The sequence below is a fragment of the Halichoeres trimaculatus genome, unplaced genomic scaffold (assembly GCF_033239565.1).
Source record: "Halichoeres trimaculatus isolate MK-OKI-2021-1 unplaced genomic scaffold, fHalTri1.1 fHalTri1_scaffold_8, whole genome shotgun sequence".
NCBI classification, from domain to species: Eukaryota; Metazoa; Chordata; class Actinopteri; order Labriformes; family Labridae; genus Halichoeres; species Halichoeres trimaculatus.
The window spans coordinates 9,154,417-9,170,316 of record NW_027437186.1 but is presented as its reverse complement, the minus strand read 5'-3'; the positions used below and the strand labels follow the sequence as shown (position 1 = coordinate 9,170,316).

Sequence of the window (15,900 nt, the reverse complement as noted above, 5' to 3'; positions counted from 1 at the left end):
GAAAGCACAGCAACATGTGCAAATAGGTAGACTAATTTTCTACCTATCAACTTAATTAAGCATCTTGGGGGGTTATTTTGTCATCTCTGTCTGGTTGCTGGTTTGGGAACCCTTGAATTCTCTGATGTCTTTTAGAAATTGCCGGATACGTTTTTTTGGGGACTGATACCGATACTGATTATTAGTAGTCTAGGAGGCCGATAACTGATATTTGAAGCCGACAGTCATTTGCAGTAAAAGTAAAAGGCTGCCATGAAAGTTTTGAATAATAAAAACTCCACGCTTGACTTTGTTTAAATGCCTTATCTTTCCAATTAAGTTAAATGAAAGCTTCAAAAAATAAACAGCTCCCAGAAGTTTTCTACACTAAATAAATTTCCCAAAATTTCGATATAACTGAAATGTTGTCTTATCTTTCACTCATCTTTGTTTAAAGGTACTTCAGGTGTGGTGCTGTGGGTAAGACAATGCTGGACACAGAGTAGTGAGTGCAGACAGAGTGGCACAGCTGCACCAAAACCAAACTAACCCAGTTTTAAATTGCAATCTTATCAGCCCCTGGATTTAAAGGTGCTGTGAGGAGTTTTAAAGTGATCTTGAAAAAGTCTCCCTTCTAGATATGTGCATGATCATAATCCCACTTTGAAATGAAATTATCAGCATCAATATTGCTGGTTACAGGTTATTTTAAAATGCTATTTCTTAGCCAGGTTGGGTCGACCAAGACCAGATTGATTTACGGTAGTTCTAGGTCTCTATGACAACACCACGCCGTCTGACAAAGTTTAGTAGTGAGAAAAGATAAAACACAGATATCTGTGTTTTTCTCTGCTAAAAATTATTTCTATGATTAATTTTGTAGTGATGGTGGACACTGGAGCCTAACTGTCAGACAGAAAAAGGACAGAAGAGCAGAAGAAAGCTAAACGGGAGAGTGATACAGCCTGAGCTAAAGGCTAATTAGGCCAAACTAATTACCCTTTAGCTCAGGCTGTATCACTCTATAACACAGGAGCTAAATTGTTTGTGCTAATGTTGATTCCAACCCACAGTCAGCAGTTATTCTGCAGTGGTCTGTTCAAACTTGAGAGTCTATCAATAAAATGAAGAGTGAGGTTATGTTAGCTCAGCTTGGTAGATGACTGGCAGGACATAGCTACCATGGCTCACTAAGGTTACATGTTACAGTCATGTCTTAGAGCACTGGGCTGCCCGTTGGGCCGAATATAAACAGCTACTAAACTACTTACAAACTGACAGTGTTTACTTGTTGTCATGTTAGCCTACAGATATGCCGGAGCACCGGGCTAATATATAGCTGGCTACTACAAAGTTTGCTTAATGTCACGTTTCAAACTCTAGCACCATGCAACTGTACTGATAAATACCTCACCTCAGCGCGTTGTATCCAGTAAAAAGTTGCCTTGAACAAAGAAAATTTATTTCAAATCGATCTCCATTCAATTCCAAAACAAACACACGAGACTCCAGGCCACAAAGTGGCGAGGGAATGCAATCAAAACAGGTCTTTCTCGTAGCATCTTTAAATGAAAAAAGAGGCAGATGCCGATAATCCCTAACAATGCTGAATACCAGCACCAATAATGAGCCCAGCAGATAATCAGTCCACCCCTGATGTCTTTTTTGCTCATTTGCCCACTTTCAGCCGACACAAAGCCACACAATCCTTTAGTTTCTACTTCATCACAAAAAAACCCTTCAGCCTCCATGAAGACCTTTCTGTCATCTTACTCATAACTGGATTTGCCCTTGTTCTCTATAGGTCATGCGTTTAAACCGCAGACACAGCTGAGTCCCTGTGAGGAGTTTTCATTTAGCAACGAGCCCTGAGCTCAGAGTGTGTGTGCCTCTGAACAGCTGATGGAAGACGGCAGTCACATTAATGAATTTCCAAGTCTCCTCTGCTGAGCCCTTTGGATTAAACAGTGATGGTGATGAATGGACGCTTGGCTTTCATTAACCATGAGATAAAAGGGGGACCAGAGCACAACCCCAGCTCCTTTATAATTTGTCTCACACACAGACAAACACGTGTACACATGGGGAAGAGAACACATGCTGACAGCACATCAAGGAAAAAAAACAATGAGCAGCTTTAATGATCAGTCATGTCTGATCACTCTGGCATCGTTCCTCCTGTTTCATCTCTGTCTCCACATTCTGCTCCTTTAATGTAACAACCATGAGATGTGCTGGGTTAAGATGTATAGCAGTACATGCTTGAAGGTCAGTCTTCTTATGCAGTCAACACCATGCTCTCACACATGCACTGTATTTATATGCACATCGTAACACACATTTAAGCTGTAGCAGCATTTCTTGCAGCCTTGGTATTGTTGGACTTTGGAGCAGGCGGCAGGGGGAGCGGTGAGACTCCTTTTTCCCATGCCTGCTGTCTTAAAGCGATGGGATATTTCAAAATGATGTAAGAAAGCCTTTGTATGAGCAAGTCTGCACATCAGAGACCAGCATGCAATAGTGGTGGATCAATTCTGTCAACATGAGACGATCGCTCAGTGCTGGACAGCAGTGTTCACGTTCTGGGTTTGAATGATTTCCATGAGAGAGCTATGAGACAGAGTCTGTAACACATCATGTTTGACTGCAGTACTTACGTATGCATGTGGAGAGTGATGGGTCAGGGACAAAGCCGTTATTACACAGGCACCTGTAGCTGCCCACGGTGTTCATGCAGTTTCCATTTGGACACACTCCCTGAAGCAGGCACTCGTCTACATCTGAGAAAGAAAATGAAAAAGACTCATCAGAGGGATTTCAGGGGGGAAATACACTTCACTTCTCGATAGCAATTGAAAGCACACCTTTCCAGACATAGTTTACCAGTGGTATGAGGTGTTCACAGCAAGGTAGGGAACTGGAAACAACAATCATAGAGATACGACAGTACCATCTTTGGAGCTGCACAAATTTTTTGATTATTTTTGTAAACAATGCCCAATTGATACGAAGTCTAGCCGAACTCTGAAGACAATTTCAGACTCCTTTTCAGACTCTTTGTAGTTTGTTTAAATATGTCAGGTTATTGTCAACACCTGTAACGTCTTTTATTTCCAACCTTCATAGTTTGTGTTGCTCTGTAAAAGAAACCTGCATGAGTCACTTTACTTATGTCATTTACTGTTTTTGTTTTTGTCACTTACACAATCACCACAGGGGGCACTTTAGGTAAACCAGCATGTGTGCACTGCAAAAGGGGCACAGGTGAAGTAGTTATTTGGGCAACGGGAAGAGCACAAGGTTTTTACCACTAATCTGGGTTATCACGACTACCCTCATCAGACATATCACCTTAAAGTAAGTTGGCTGCACCTGTGTTATCAGTTGGATCAGTTATGCCTTATCCTGTATGTGTTTCCACAGCCAACCGTACCCCCTTGTGATAGGTGGCGTGTAAGCCGTATAGCCGTGTCAGTTACGTAACTGCATGACACCATAGCAGGGCAGTATATCCCCCAAATAAATCCAACAAAGGAGAAAAATGTGGCGCAGTAAACAAAGCGCAATGATGGGAGACATCCAGTAATTTGTCTTCTTTGTGATTTCCATGTAGCTCTTTGATACAAAGAACAATCAAGTTTTGTTTCAGTGAAAACTTTGTGCCACCAGGAGAAATGCAGCTGCTGTCGCACAGTAAGTGACGATTCTTTCAACCAATCAACAGTTAGCGGTGTTGTAGCTCCACCTTCTGAGGTCAGATTGGTTAAGAACAGAACTGTGCCGTTTGGTAGAAACAGGTTTTCAACTGCAAAACTAACACAACAGTAACCTCAGATGGGACATTGGACTCTTTGAGGAGTGGGTCAAAAACACCTCACTCCTGTACAAATGTACCCAGACAGTGACTAAAATCTAGCCAGAATAGTTAACATAGTAAACATTAAAGTTCTATAGTTTTAAAGACTGATTAGTGCCGTTTTCAAATGTTTTATCAGGCATATTTACATGAATGTTTACTTATGACAAACCAAAATTTTTGAGTATTTATACATCAATTAATCAATCAATCAATCAATCAATCAATAAATCAAACCAAAAATAAATAAATAAAAACCAATATAAACCAATAAATCAATCTTTATTTGTAAAGCACTTTTCAGACAGGACTTTGTTGTACAAAGTGCTTTACAAATAAATAAAAAAATAAAATGAAATGAAATAACAAGAAGTGGAACACACAAAGAAATAAAAAGGAAATTCTGACAGAAAACAAAGTTAGAATTACAGAACCCAGGAAACGCCATCTTGTATTAAAATGCAGAAACACAGGAGCTGAAACTAAAATAGAAATTAATTAATTAAACAAAGAATAAAATTCCAATTAAAAAAATCTGAACTGAAATGTAGAAATAAAAAAAAATAAAAGGGTTAAAATAAGGTAAAATATAACATTAAAAAATGATAATACAATCAGCTAAAAGCCAGATTAAAAGGTAGGTCTTGAGGTTTCTTTTAAAAATATGAACAGTAGGTGCTGCTCTCAGGTCTTTAGGTAGACTGTTTCACAGACGGGGGCCCATAATAACAGAAAGAAGCTTCACTGTTTGCTCTACTTCTTACTCTGGGAACAGTTAAAAGGCCACTACCTGAAGATCTGAGGTCTCTACATGGTTCATATGGTAAAAGCAAATTGGATAAATAGGCAGGAGCAAGACTGTTAAGATATTTAAAAATTAATAAAAGAACCTTAAAATTTTTTCGAAAAGATACAGGGAGCCAATGCAGAGACTTAAATATCTGGGTGATGTGGGCCTCCCTTCTGGTCTTTGTCAGCATGCAAGCTGCTGAGTTCTGAAGGAGCTGAAGCTGTTTATGATTGGGCTAATTAACTGAATTAAAGTTCCTGAAATTCCATCAAAATTCCACTTATTTCTGATAATTTCCCATGGAAAGCGTCCAACTTTGAAAATTCCTGAAGGTTTGGGACACCAACTCTCACCCCACCATCCGACCTCTTCATCAGAGACACACTAATGGTCAGGCACACTTAGATTCGCAGCGTAACAGTTTGTGAATGTACAGTAAAATATAAGCCAAGATTCATTTATTCCAACAAAAAGTCAAACAAAATCATTGATACCCATCGAGAGTTACTGAGACCCTTCAGCTAACACTCAGATGCGGATTTGTGGTTTAATGCTACAAGCTGAGCCAATGAAAGTCTGTCCAATGAATCCTGAGGGGTTGCTGACTGTTTGGAGCCAAATCTGATGTGATTCCTGCATTAGTTGTTGAGATACGTATGTGAATAATATTCATATCCCCATACCAGAACTGATCCATGTCCAGACCCAGCTCAGTGCTGATGTTCTGAGACTCCAGTGTGAAATGTGTGGAGCTTTAGTGAGTCCAGATCCTTCAGTGAGAACACACTTGGCCCAAATGGCAGACTGTGAGTCATGTCTGTAACTCACCATGACATCCAGCTTATAGGTGGAAGGGAGCAAAAGCTTTTCAGCCAGCGTGGTTTAATAGGCTGTTGACAGCCCGCTTGGTTGGTCTTTTATTAGTGAGGTGCACTGTGATAATTCTGTTACTAAACTCAAGGATGCTTTCATTGCCAGACAAACATTAGTCAGCACTGGAATGGATCACTGAGTGCAATAAATGAGGGAATAATATGTGAGCCAGACCGTGCATCACACTATCAGTCCCATGGACGGCAAGTTATCACTCATTCATCGAGACTTTTCTTCTGAACTAACCATGTGAGGCACATGGGACAGATCACGTTAGCTCAACCACAGCTTCACGATGCTCTGTCACTAATTTAATATGTAAGCCTTTGCTCTGTAGTCTAGAAAATGAAAAGGATATAAGATCAGAGAAGAAACACAACCCATTAGTCATGTGGAGTTCTCACATGGACCACAACATTTGAACATATCACACCAGTTCTCAGAACACTTTAACGGCTCCAGATCCAATGCAGAATCACCTTCAACATCCTATCATTAGTCCATGAAGCACTCAGTGGTTCAGCACCTCAGTATTTGCTCCAGGATTTCATGATAGCTTCACGCAGTTGCTGCAGATTTGTCGGCTGAACATCCATGATGAGAATCTCCCGTTCCACCACATCCCAAAGGTGCTCTATTGGATTGAGATCTGGGGACTGTGGAGACCATTTGAGTACAGGGAACTCATTGTCATGTTGAAGAAACCAGTCTGAGATGATTCCAGCTTTATGACATGGAGCGTTATCCTGCTGGAAGTAGCCATCAGAAGATGGGTACACTGTGCTCATAAAGGGATGGACATGGTCAGCAACAAGACTCAGGTAGGCTGTGGACTTTAAACCATGCTCAGTTGGTACTAAGGGGCCCAAAGTGAGCCAAGAAAATATCCCCCACACCATTACACCAGCAGCAGCAGCCTAAAGTGTTGATACAAGGCAGGATGGATCCATGCTTTCATGTTGTTGACGCCAAATTCTGACCCTACCATCCGAATGTGGAGCAGAAATCCAGACTCATCAGACCAGGCAACGTTTTTCCAATCTTCTATTGTCCAGTTTTGGTGTTGCTGTGTGAATTGTAGCCTCAGTTTCCTGTTCTTAGCTGACAGGAGGGTCACCTGGTGTGGTCTTCTGCTGCTGTAGCCCATCTGCCTCAAGGTTGGACGTGTTGTGTGTTCAGAGATGCTTTTCTGCAGACTTTGAATGTTTAAGTTCCTGTCATTTTCCATCATCTCTAATCACACAGCAAATCCACCAGTGTTAAGGTTCAAGTGTTTAACCAGTTCAGTGTTAAATTCTTGGCATTGTTTTAACTGCTAAATAATCCAAGAAGAAGGGAGAAGACAAAATACACTGAAGACAAACTAATACAGTAATGGCACATGACGGTGCATTGATTATGGAAAAATGTTAATGTTTTCACTAATTGATTTTAAAAATTTTTATAGATTTGTCGTTGCAGCCCTACTTTCATCCACACACAGCAGGCAAATCTTCGCTCTCATTAAACTCTGTTGTGTTCATGAAGTCTCATATGGAGAAGTCTGAGTCACTGCAGCGTCCAATCAGAGAGTGATATTCCATATGGGGGCGTGCTTGTCAGTGAAAAGACTTTGTCTCCTTTCTCCTCTCTCCTCCGAGGAACAATAATCATTTTGGGACATCCCTCAATATGGCGACTCAGAGAGCACGTGCGGTGTCACAGAGGAGAGAGGAAAGAGTGACGACGACATCAGCTGATCACCTCTGGATCATCTGTCAGTCAGCTCTAACAGCTGTTTGTGTGTCTGCACATGTGCACTGTAATAACACTAATAAAACATAAACAGTAACAGTGATTTGTCTGTTTCTTTAACCTGTTTATCAAACACATTACCATGAATTCCATGATTCTATGAGCTGTTTAAATGCACACAGATCACTTCCTCAAATTCCTCATTGTTGTAATATTTAATTATTTACTTTTTATCTTAAGCAGGAGTTTTCAAAGTGTAAGAAAGTGACCCTCCCTTCAGAGAACATGAAGTCACCAGGGCCTTCCCCAATTTTAGTCAAATCCTACTATAAATAAATGAGTTATCCATTATCCTCCATTCTCTGTAAACCCTGGAGATGGTTGTGGGTTAAAATCCCTGTAGATCAGAAGTTTGTAGTGAGACCAGCCTGTCTTTACCTTGTCTAAATGTCAAATGAACTTGGTTAATTAATCAGAAACAACAGCAGATCCTCTTACCTTGGCAGTGAGAGCTGTTCACTCTCTTGTAACCCTGAGGACAGTCGATGAGCGGGATGGCTGGTGAGTAAGAGAAGGAAAAACATCAGTGAGCCTCAAAGAGAGTGAACAAGCATTAAGATTATATGTTGTACTGCTGACATCTTATACACATTTTCACCTAAAATGTTCCTTTGCTTTCCCAGCTGTTAAAAATGTACAACTGTTTTTGCTTCAAGATGATAGGGCAGACGTATGACAGCCAGGGCTTGACATCAACACCCACCAACCTACAAATATTGACGAATTTCAGCAGTGTTGGGTAACACCGCCACTCCCACGAGCCACTTTGGCGTGTTCAATTATTATATTGCAGTTTTCTCAAATGGCATCTGAAATACTTAACCAACTGCGGTGTGAGACTACAACACTAAAACTCCCATGAGCACTGCCTACTCACACTATTTGCTCATTGATCCATTGGTGAAATCTTTCACTGACACCACTGCTGACAGGCGATCAGACTCTATGCTTGGACAGCCTGACAGCTCCTGATGTTAAGCGCCTTTCAACATTATTTATATCGTTTGTTTTTCTTCGCTCCCCATTGTAAACAGTTTTCAGGATTTGAGTCACTAACTAGTGCCAAAACTCTCATAATTTTTTTTCCAAAAGTGGATGTTTAACACTCACAGAGTAGGGGAGGAGGGGCCTTAGAGGAGTGGAGAAGAGAAAGTGAAACTAAACTATGGTCACAGATATGGGGTATTCAAACTTCCTTATTTACAAACACTTACTCATCAAAGTTATATGTAAATTCTTCTCTCTGGAAATACTGTAAACACACCAAATCATTTGAAATAAATGTGACTTATAGTCAAGAATGTATAGATGTTGTTTTCCTCTGATTTGCGCATTTTTTGACTGATGTGACCTACACTTTGGAGCTACAAAGACTCAAAAAAATATGGTTCTTCCTTTATTAATAAAAATCTCCATTGTGAATAAATAGTCCAGCAGGTATAGTCTGTTAGTTTTTTTCAGTTTAGCTTGGATGTCATCTTGCTCAGCTCAAAGTGAGGTCACCACAAAAATTGCTCCCCCTGGTGGCTGGCTGCAGTATAGGTCAAAGAATCTGACTCTCCAGTCATTCCAGATGGGCTGTGGTCAAACTTTAAAAAATGAATTCACCTCGTAGAAATGTTTCTCCCACCTGATTGTTGTGGTGATTTGAAGATATCATTTGGCTGCATTGTATTCAAGTCCTCTTTTTTCTGGAGAGTTTCATTTTCATTAGTTATATGAGGTTATGTCATGTTTAACAGTGATTGAAAGCTGCTGTTCTTGTGTATTTTTATCGGGGATTGTGAAAAAATATGTCGGAAGATAGAGTCAAGAAGTGATTAGACTCTCGAAAGAAAAAAATATATATTATTTTTGTCACCCGGCTCCACTCAGATTCTCCCAGAATCCCTCACAGTCTTAACTGCACAGACAATGGCTGCACCTGTGACAGGGGTATTTTGGCTTCAAAACCGTACAATGTTAAATGGTGGAGCCACGCCATCCACTCTATATACAGTCTACGATGTGCACTGGGTCATTTACGTCTACAAACACTGTAAAACTAGTTTTAAGTCAACTTTAGCATGCCATGGTCAGCTTTAATCATATTAAACACAATTATCCAAAAACAAAATTGTGGCTAGTGAAAATGCTGAGTGGCTGGTAACTCTGAGAAACCACTGGCCACAGTGGCTGGTGAGCTAAAGGTTAATGTCTGGTGACAGCTTTGTTTGACCAGTGCTGAATAAACTGAAGGATTGCATTTTTAATGTAACCCCCACCAACACACACACACACCTACATCTACAAAGCTGAGGGACATGAAAGCTGAGGGGTGAATACAGTGGCTGCTAAAGAGGCTGAAGATGAAATGATAAATAAGAGTGATTAAAGCAGATTTAAAAAAAGACGTTTACAAACAATGGGAGAAGGCGCTGCAGCCTGCAGAGCTGTAAGCCGTTCAGACATCCAGTAGCTCACAATAATCCAGACTGAGAAGTCAAACTCTGTAAAGCTCTGCTGCAGGTGGGAGAGCGGGCCCGGCTGTAACGGTGGCACCAGTGGGGAAGTGGTACTCAAATACCTTGTATCAATAAGCAGATTGATATTTTGCTAACCAGGAGAAAACAACAAGGCCATGTTTGTTTGACCAATAAAGCCAATATATTTAGCTACCACAGCTTTGGGGGCATAATAGACTATTTCACAATTCACAGTCCAGCAACAAAAACTCATGCCCAGAGGGAGGAAAACCCTCAGGCGGTGCAGTGACTCCCTCTGAAATATGTGAGGCTGAGTGAGGCACGAGGGCTGAGAGCAGGCGTGATTAGAAAAAGATAAAACTGTAATCAGCTCTAACATGATGGAAAGGTTTTATTTAGAAATCTGAAACTGACCTTTTTACCTCACTCTGTCCACCACGCTTTGTTGCAGGCTGACGAGAACATAACGTCAGACACCTGAGTGGTCAGTGAAAGTGAATCTCAACAAGTGAAAACATCTCAAGCTGTGATGAGGAGCAATCTTAAGCACAGGTTTGTTTGCTGACTTAAAGCCTCTAAAACCATCAAGTCCACTGTCAGATAAGGTTAAGAACATTAAGAGTTTCACTTTTGGAAACACTTGTAGTCTCTTTTTTTAGTGGTACTGATGTTAACGTGTGCAATTTTTACACAGGTGACAGGGAATGCAAAAAATCAACAATTTTGAGATAAAGTAAGAGTAAAAGCATCTCAATCACAAGGATTCATTCTCAGCTGTCCCTCCACGCTCAGCCATGAGAGAAACTCTGGGGCATAAAGAAACCTGATGTATCATATCTAAAGCTAAGCAGTATCCTAAAAATATGACTAACACAAACATCTAAGAGCAGTACTTCACTCTAATACAAACTCAGAGTGTATCATAGAGGAGACAATGTGAACTCATGCAGGTAGATGTGGACATGTCTCAAAACATTCACTGTTTGACTTTAGTATTAAACAGATTTCACTGCAGTTCAGTCTCCTCAAAGATTTAATGATTGTTTATTGTGTGGCTGTTGTTTGTTTCCATAACTTTAACTTTGTTTCACTGAAATCATGTCTTATCTGTCATTACGCTATAAGCTTTTAATACTCTAATCCTGCTAAGCCTCAGCTGCTCTCTCTAAGGCGCTAATCAGAAGTGTTGGAAATATAGAGATTATTTTTCTTGCTATAAACCTGGCAAAATTTACAAAATCTATCATGAATGAGACTGAACCCGACAATAAAGTAGATTAAAGCTGAATGTATTCATCAGAATTGTCTCTTTTTTGCTGTTTTTCAGAGTTTTTAAGACAATTTATCTTAGGACTGGTAGTTACATTGGTCATTTTAGTAGAATGGTTCAAACATTTTTTGAAAGTGATGCTTATTTTCCTGGTAGAAGAAAAAAACAACACCTTATTGTGCAGCTCTTCCTAAAAATGTACAAAGCTAGATGCTAACTTGTGTTTTTTTTTTTTTTATCCACTTTATGAATGAGTTAAACCTAAGAGCACAATGAAACGTGGGAATATGTAAGTGAGTGTGATTCAAAATCAGATTTCACTGGTGAAATGTAAACCCCATACCCTGTAAGGGTGAAAAAACATATCTGGACCAGCTTTAATGTTTTCAATGTAAAGTTACTTACAGAATATCATAGATCACAAAGGCTAGGCCAAACTGCTTACACTTTAAGTTTATTAAAAGAGGAGGTGCTCTGCGTCTTCATCTCTTAAACATAGATATAAAGTGACAACACTGGATTTTCAAACTAAGCGTGCAGACTGTAAAACTGCTTTATATTAAAATGTAAAATTCTTAAATCTGTCTGTAAACTAACAAAATGCTCTTTTCCAGAACTAACACGAGATCGTCACAAAATTTTCCCGCGATCTTTGCAAGATTTTTTCATGATGTGCTGAAATGTTGAGGTCATCATATATTGTATCTCCTGACTGGTTTCATGACACATCAGAGTGGGTGGGCCTCAAACACAAAGGTAGCTCAACCTCTGACAGGCCCCCAGAGGGCCGCCCAATCAGAAAGAAAGGGGTTTGTGGAGCAGGGGGGACCTTAAAGAGACAGCAGCTAAAACTCAGCGCTTTAAAGAGAGGCTGAAATAAGAGTTTCCAAAAAACCAGCATGACAAAAATCTGTTGTTTTTTTTAAGCTCTAAATCATGTTAATCTACAATAGGGGCCCAGAGGGACAGTATAAGAATCTTTGGGTACCTAAACACATCCTTGTGACTCCAAGGGAGTGGAAGCGTGGGCGATTTCCATACTGGACATAAACACAACATTGCAAGTTCAGAGAAAAAAATATGTCAAATTAAAAAACTTTGAGATTTTATTCTTGACAAAGTTAATACTTATTACCACATAAACACACAAAAGGACAAAAATTGGTACTGTTTAGTACTTATACAGATTACTTGGTACCAGGCATCGGGACCTTATTGTTTTAAATGTGAAAGGTACCCATCCCTTCTTCCCCTACCTTGTTGTTTTATAATACATTTAGCCTCTTGGTCTTTTTTGCTTCTATAATGATTCAGATTAAATTGAAAGATTGTCCTTGACATAATTTAAAAAACAAACAAGATGCTAGGATTTTTTTTTTCTCATTTTAAAGTTAAATGTAAGAATTGTTATACAAATCGTCACACACGTAGTTTTAGCCAGTCGAGGGGCTCTTGACTCCAGAGCTGCAGCTGGATAGAATTAACATCCACAGCTGGATTAGGAGAAGCAGGCTGCAGCCTGACATTAAACATGTCCTAACAGGCCCTAAATCCCCCAGCTCTGGCTTCAAAGTCAGGGTCCCCTGTTCTAAAAAGGGAGCACAGTTGAATAAGTACTGACTACATTAAAAGCACAGCTACATTCAGGCTGGAAACCTCCTCCCCCACACCCACACATGAAGTTTAGCCGGGTAACAACCTCTCGAAAAAGATCGTGGAGCAGGGGTCAGCCCTGCGTGCCATTGTGGCATTTAGTGCTTTTCCTTTCTGAAAATAACTCTCAGGGTGAAAGTCACCTGTCTTTTAATACCTTAGCCAGCACAAGGCTCAGATTATATTTCTCATTCTCTCTCAGTCAGCACCTTTATTCCTCTGATGCTAGCTGAAGCTGAAGCTGAAAAAGACTGGTTTCAAAAGATCTGCTTGTAAGAGGAGCCTCTTTTGACTTGTAGTTATGCAATATTATCTAAAATCATAAATTCTTTTTATAGACAAGATTAGGTGTTTACAGACTCTTTTTTTTTGCCGCCTGGACTGTTGGGGCAATTTAAACAAAAGAAACAGATCAAGTGAAACAATCTGTGGATTGAGTCCAAATAAAAGCTCCTGGGGAGCGGTGAAGTGATACGAAGCAGCTCAGAACAGTCTCCACTGAGCCCTGAGGCTTTGCTTTTTAACCTCGTATCACCTTACCTGTGCAGAAATTCAGCTCACTGTGTGTGAAGATCTAATCCTGACTGCTGCCAAAGTTATAGTGAGGGGTGTAACAGGCGGTGAGAGCTGATACAGAAACGTTAAACAGGGAAAAGCCACAGAGCGGCCGGATAAAAGAGCAGGAGCAGCCAACAAATCCCAAATAACTGCTCATGACTTAGAATGAAAATAAGCCGACCCCAACCCAATGAAAATATATTAGGATTAAACATTTTCAGAAAGTGAGCTTCAGAGACCCTGCCTGGTTTTTACACTACCATGTCTACCCTTCAAAGACTAAAATTTATAATACAGTGTTACCTTGGCCTACAAGTCTCCCAACCTCCAAGTTTTTTTAAGACAAGCCATCCCTCGGCTGATTTTTTTCATTTTGAGTTCACGTTTCAACCCAGCTTCAGATACTCCACAGCTGGCGTAGCAAATGCCACAGTAAATGCCACAACATCCAGCCAGCATCCCATGTCTCACTTGTTCACTTAAAGTGGTTAGCTCGCAGTGGGACCATCAGTGTTGTGCTCGCATTTGTTCTTGCAGTTTTTTTGCAAAACTTACCGACTTCATTCAAAAGAAACAACCAGAAGTCCACATGTGTTATTTAAATGACCCTTGACAAACTCATTTTAGAAACGTTGTGAAAAGGAGGATGAAACAGAGCTCATACGTCAGGTTTTTATTTAAAACAGCTGCAGATAACAGTGAGGAGAGAGTTGTAAAAAGTGCAAAAATTATTTGCATTCAATTGTATTGTGTTTTTAATAGTGCTGGGCAAGTTAACGCGTTATTTTCGCATTAACCCGTCAATCTATTAACGCCGTCAAATATTTTATCGCACATTAGTGCATGTTGCGCACATGCTTTTATTTTGTAAATGTCTGTTGCTGACTGCGGCGGAACCGGAAGTGAAATTGGCGGAAAAACACGATGAGTAACCAAAACAAGCATGGAGAAGAGGGGAACGCCACGGAACTTAAAGGCGCTCGCAGCTTAGTGTATCAGTCTGTGCGCACGGTGTGCCAGCTATAAACAAACACAGGTAGTCTGCCAGGACGAAGAGACACGATGAGAACTAGAGCCTTATTTAGCGGTGTTTTTGTGTGAAAGTAACGCGCTGAAAATTCTCTAAATAAAGCGTGAATGCAGACCGATATCAGATTTTTTCGGTGGGAGTCTGTTTAATTGTGTTTTTGGTCAAGTAAAATATGGCCCCGTCTGAGTGCAGAGGAAACCAGCAGAGGAGCAGGGAGGGGGTGTTTGGTGCGAGTGCTCTGGGCTTCTGCTGCACAAAAACACTGCTGTAGGGGTAATTTCTGCCCCAAACCTTGATAGGACCCAACTTGTTCCATCCCGGAGTATCACTTTAATGCCCTGACAGTGGCAATAAGATTTAATTTTGTATTTACATTCTGTAAATTTGATTTGCACTAAGTATGTGATTTAACTATTACTGTATAACAAGTACTGATTTAGTGTTTGCATGACAGATGTTATGGCACTTTCGTTCATATGGCAGAACATTCTAATAAAAGTGCACTATACACTGCTTTTGAATTCATTATTAGATATTGAATTTTCAATGCAATTAATTATGATTTATCAGGGAAATCATGCGATTAATTACAATTAAAAGTTTTAATCGTTGCCCAGCCCTAGTTTTTAAACAATATTCTTTGTTTACTTATTCTAAAACAAACAATTGCAGTGTTTTTGGGGGCCTGGTTTGTACTGGATTAACAGATTAAGTGCATTTTATTCCATTTCAAAATTGGGAAAATTGATTTGATATACAAGTAATTTGAGTTTCAAGCTCTGTCACAGAATAAACTAAAGTCCTCAAGTCAAGGTACTGCTGTATGCTCTACAGTGTGTGCAAGAAACACCCAAAGGCCGAGTGCTCTAGATCAGCGGTCCCCAATCTTTTTTTGACTTTTGTACCAAATGACTCATAGACCGGTACCGGTCTGCGGCCCAAGGGTTGGGGACCACTGCTCTAGATGATGAGCGTAAGGTCAGTGGGTTAAATCTTTTATGGAGGGCTCAGCTACGAATGACTTGTACACAAAGTACATCGATCCTGATGTTCACACTAACATTTGTTTAGCAATATGTGTTGCCAAGTAACACACTTCTAACCTTTCTTCTCTCCATCAAAATAACGTCAGGTATGAGTAGTACATACAAAAAGACCTCCTATAGTTGTGTGCAGATTATAATACACAAACAGAAGCTTTAAACTTTAGTGGCGTAAAAAAGAAGAAGGAAATCTTCTGAAGCGTAAAACCTCAGACCTGTCAACTCCTGGTCTGGCTCCGCTCAGTATCTCTTAGTAGTCAAGCTAAATATGGCCTGGTTTTGACACAGTTAGTTTTATTTTGAAAGTCACTGTTCTTTAGGTAGTTTCCCTGCATGACTTCCTGCCCCGTGAAATCTTTCCTACGCATCTGGCAAAAATAGGATGGATGTGTACTATCTGCAACATGACTGACCAGCCACACAGCCAGACCATTAGAGGCAGATCCAGTGTAGGTTGACAGATTGACTTGAATGGAAACCTATCTGATTCAGTGCCGTGACGGAGCGGAGATGCATCTGGCGTATTTTAGCCATTATATGTGAGTAAAAACATATTCAAATAACCATGAAGCTGTATGTGAAACAAAGG

The 15,900-nt window shown here is 40.2% G+C and overlaps 1 protein-coding gene across 2 annotated transcripts in view; it reads right to left on the bottom strand.

Annotated features, from left to right (window-relative positions):
- Positions 1–15,900, bottom strand: part of ltbp1 (latent transforming growth factor beta binding protein 1) — a 141,758-nt gene that overhangs the window by 48,911 nt on the left and 76,947 nt on the right. For both annotated transcript variants that reach the window (XM_074675580.1, XM_074675581.1), the window contains exons 9-10: positions 7,731–7,790; positions 2,637–2,759 (exon numbers count right to left, since the gene is read on the bottom strand). In XM_074675580.1, coding sequence (XP_074531681.1) covers positions 2,637–2,759; positions 7,731–7,790 — 183 coding nt within the window. The remainder of the gene's footprint in view (positions 1–2,636; positions 2,760–7,730; positions 7,791–15,900) is intronic.